The 4246-nt window shown below is 43.4% G+C and overlaps 1 protein-coding gene across 1 annotated transcript; it reads right to left on the minus strand.

Moving 5' to 3' along the window:
* Nucleotides 1–253: 253 nt before the first annotated feature.
* Nucleotides 254–4168, minus strand: PSMD10 (proteasome 26S subunit, non-ATPase 10). Its single transcript, XM_014955023.1, has 5 exons — nt 4034–4168; nt 3869–3967; nt 2711–2857; nt 2437–2603; nt 254–1430 (listed from the first exon to the last, which is right to left on the minus strand). Exons 1-5 carry the CDS (start codon nt 4145–4147, stop codon nt 1277–1279), a joined length of 681 nt encoding a protein of 226 aa, XP_014810509.1. The 5' UTR covers nt 4148–4168; the 3' UTR covers nt 254–1276.
* Between the last annotated feature and the right edge of the window lie 78 nt (nt 4169–4246).

Below are 4246 nucleotides of genomic sequence, written 5' to 3' on the forward strand. Positions count from 1 at the left end.
TGAAGATACTTGTTTTAAGTTTCTGTCTTGCTAATCATTGCATTACCTTCATCCCTACAAGTCAAACTGCAGAAACTGTCATCTTCCATTTCAGCCTTTCCTTGCAGCTGAAGAACAAACATGTTCTATTTCCCTACTGTGTAACAGATGGCAGGGTTTTGGCTGACTTGTTCACACCCCAAGCGTACAAGCTATTTAGAAAATACTGGTTTTGTTATACGTAAGTTTAATAAAGTTTTATAACACCAAAGACAGCTGTTTAGGAAAGTTCTTTATTTGACAGAATTTCATCATCATGGTTTGTTCAGAAAGGGGAAATCTATCCCACTAGTGTTGAAAGTGATCTTACCAACATCAGAACAGAAGGTCACTTTTCAGACTCAGTCTCATTAGCTCTGCCTTCTAATAACTTAATACCAGGATTTGCTATGAGTAAATAGAGATTAAACCAGGCTTCTGTTACAGAATAAGATGGTAAACTGTGGGCATCAGTGCTACATAATGGGAATCAAACAGAACAGAACAGAACAGAATGAGCAAGAGGAAATAAAGTTAGATTCAAAGTACGTCCCACAGAAGTATCCAGAGCCATCCATTGTATAACGGTGTATTTGCAGAGGTAACCCTGAAACAGCCTGCATTCTGCAAGCACTACAGTGCACTTCAACAAACACACATATTTCAAGATTCAAAGAAACAGGGTAACAACAGAAAAGCTTTCAACTCTCAGAGCTCACTTGAATAGATCAAGAAGAGTAAAATGGATACAATTATTTAAGTAACTGAGCAAACTGCATTCTACAAAGGGAGTGGTGTAGTTTAGAATCATCTGAAGGAAGAGAATCAGTACCTACAAAAACCAAACAAAAAATCACACAGAAATCACAAAGGCCAAGGGAAAAACCAAAGACCTAGAATAAGCTTCCAAAAGCAAATTGACTTTAAATGGTTAAGGCATTTTTGGTCCTGTTGATTGAAAGAAATAATCCTAAACTAGATTCTGAAATAGAAAAAAATTACCACATTTATACAGATCATACTGTAAACTGAAAGAAAACTGCAAGATATTGAAAAATACTTTAAAATCAGCGAACTGTTTAATTAACAGGGAGTATAAACGGTTGTTTTGGCACTGTACTTGAAGGAAAGCTAGAGATACACATTTTATTACCATGCTGATGCCCATACACGACATCCTAGTTGAACTATCAAAATATGAAGTTTGCAGTCTCAAATACAAGTGTAACAGGAAAGAGAGGCAAGTCAGAAGTCCCCACTAGCCTTCCACCATTCTTTTAAGTATGGCTCCCAGGCCACCTTTTGCCACTTTCAGTGGGGTCAGTTCTTCTTTATTCTCAATGTGAATACTTGCACCGTGAGACACCAGCAGCTTTGCCTCCTCCACTCTCTCTTCATCGCAGGCTAAATGACTGTAGTAAGAACAAGAAACCCACAGCCACTATTAAATAGTCCAAGCTTATAAAGAACAATAATCAAGCCTTGTCAAAAGGACAGCGTGAATGCTGGGGCAGGGAGATAACATCCTAGAACAACATCACCACACACAACCAACTACCTACCCAGATTCCAAGGCCTGCTGTCTAGTCACTCTTGTCATTAGGCAACTCAAGAACATTCCCCCTGCTGATGGCCTCGCAACATTGAAACACTTCTTTAGATTAGGATTTGGCTCTGCAGTCAGCAAAGCCAAAGAACACATAATCCACAGTGAAATTAGAAAATGGTAGTCTATTCGAACTGCAAGTGGTAAACTAAATCGTACAATGCTTAAAAATAATCTGAAGTAAAGAGTTATTACAAATGCAGCCTACACTTTTTGCCATTTGGCATAATATCTTGAGAATAAGTGTACGTGTCCAGGACAATACTGGGTTTTATGTATAGCTAGAACATTCTGCTTGATCTTATTCACGGCAAAATCTTGATTCCACTGTAGACAAGATAGAGTTTTGCCACCAGCTTCAAATTGATCTCTAAAGTAATATCAAACACTGGACTGACTGCACTTAAATGGCAACTTATTTTCTTTACAGAGGTGAAGAAAAGCTTCCAAAATTAGTTCTTGCTTGGCAGAACAGAGTAGGCCAGCCTGCAAGACCAGTTTCCTCCGACTTTGTTGTCATTAGCTCACTTTCTACCCTCTAGTGGCAACCCAACATATTCCAGATTATTACAAAAGGTGTTCTATGCTTTTTAAGTAGATGTAGCAACACAAATTAAAGCATGTATGCACAGATACACTTAGGCAAAATACTAAGTATGATCTTCTCAAATCCTTTTTAATTATGTAGGGGTGTGAGGCAAGGGAGCATTTTGAGGCAATGATAAATTAAGAAAGAGAAATTAAAGGAATGGAATTTCATTTAATAGAGATTATGCTATATTAAGCAAAATAAAAATAAAAAATTAACTTACAGAGGAGTGTTCCCTTCAGAGTCCTGTATATCAACAGACGCATTGTGCTGCAGAAGGATTTGTACCATTTTTAGGTTTCCTTTGGCTGCTGCTCTGTGCAATGGGGTGGATTTAAAATGATCTGTTGCATCCGGATCAGCCCTGTTCTCCAACAGCATGATTGCAATCTGAATACATAGAAAGAGAAAGGGGTGGGGGAAAGGAAGAAAAAGTTAATATGGCTAAACACTTCTTCCAAGAGCAACACCACCTCCAGTAGCATAGGTAAACATACCTCCTGCTTATTTTTGGAGGCTGCATAATGCAGGGGCGTACAGCCATTCTGATTTACTGCATTTACGTTAGCACCCTTGGCAATGAGGGCTTTCACAATTTCATCACGGCCTGCTGAAGCTGCAATATGTAAGGGAGTCCAACCAGCCTAGAGAGTCAAGAAAAAAACCCATGTTATTCAAACCAGGAGTTTCAGGCAAAAAAATATGATAAAGCATAAACCCTATACAGACTTGACTACTCATTAGTCATACTGCACATATATTCGTATAACTGCAAAGCTAAACATTATTGATTACCACCAGAGAGAAGAGTCTGACATCTTCTCACACACCTGCATTCAGTACCTGAGAACAGCTGCCAGTTAAATGACAGAAATCACTTCTGTTATGCAGTTATGTCTGTCGCCTCGCAGGGCGCTTTGTCCTGCAGAATTAACAGTGGTGCTTTTTTAAGAACAAATAAGAGTACCAGCAAAGGGTGTCCAAAAGTTTGTGCAATCTTTTATATATACTACCCTATAATTAAACTGATGGGACAACATTTCCTTCTTTAAGGATGCTTCATAATGGATGTAATTATTTCAACCCTTCCTCTAGAACAGTAACAGACCCTCTCCTTTGCAACTGTGAAATCACTATTACTTATTCTATAAATGCCTTCCCCAATAATGAGAAATCCTCAGGGTACCTCATGATTTGGTACAACATACTTAAGAAGCTCACAAGAAGATAAAGGTAACACAAAAACTCCCAACAGCCACCCAAACACCCCTGGTTTTGCAACTGTGTTGGTAAGAAGAGTTCTCCTAAAACCCCTTGACAATAAGCAAGGGTCATCAAGTCTCATTACCGCCTCCTCCACGTAAGCAGTGAAATACTTCAACTTGCCTCTCCAGCTCACCCGAACGCTTTGTAACACCTCACAGGAACCACCCTGGATACACCAACAGGCGGGAGGAGGGAGAAAAGGAAGAGACCTCCTGGGCGGTACGAGGGCCGCACTCCTGCGGCTGTGACGGCAAAGGGCCGGGGCAGAAACTTCGCCACCGAATTCCCCACACAAACCGGTTGACGACATTCCCTCAGCCTCCCGGCCAGCCCCAGGCCAGCCCCTCACGGGCGCGGCGGTGGAGTCCCGGGCGGGCTGCGACACTTACATCGTCCTTGTCGCCCACAGGCACGCCGAGGCCGAGGAGGAGGTCGGCGACATCCGTGTGTCCCGCCGAGCAGGCCCAGTGCAGCGCGGTCCGGTTGTCCTGAGGGAGAGAGGGGGTGAGCGGCGGTGAGGGGGCTGCAGGGGAGCGGCGGGAAGCGGGGGGGACCTGGTCGGCCTTGGTGGCCAGGGCCCTATCGCGCTGCAGCTGGGCCCGCAGCTCCTCCAGGCGCCCGGCGTAGGCCAGGTTACAGACCCCCACGTTGGACACTGCACCCTCCATGCTCACCCTTGCGACAGGGGCGGTGCTTCGGCCCGGGCGCCGGCCAATCAGAGAGGCGCCGGGGCCAGCCCAGCCAATGGCACTTACCGGTCCGCTTCT

This window comes from Calidris pugnax, unplaced genomic scaffold (assembly GCF_001431845.1).
Source record: "Calidris pugnax isolate Ruff unplaced genomic scaffold, ASM143184v1 scaffold38, whole genome shotgun sequence".
NCBI lineage: Eukaryota > Metazoa > Chordata > Aves > Charadriiformes > Scolopacidae > Calidris > Calidris pugnax.

Excerpts from the sequence above, each read along its gene's own strand:
- PSMD10 (XM_014955023.1), bottom strand. The coding sequence starts at position 4,147 with ATGGAGGGTGCAGTGTCCAACGTGGGGGTCTGTAACCTGGCCTACGCC. Across the intron at positions 3,968-4,033 it reads TGGCCACCAAGGCCGACCAG|GACAACCGGACCGCGCTGCA; the intron begins GTCCCCCCCGCT and ends TCTCTCCCTCAG. Across the intron at positions 2,858-3,868 it reads CTGTGGGCGACAAGGACGAT|GCTGGTTGGACTCCCTTACA; the intron begins GTAAGTGTCGCA and ends TTGACTCTCTAG.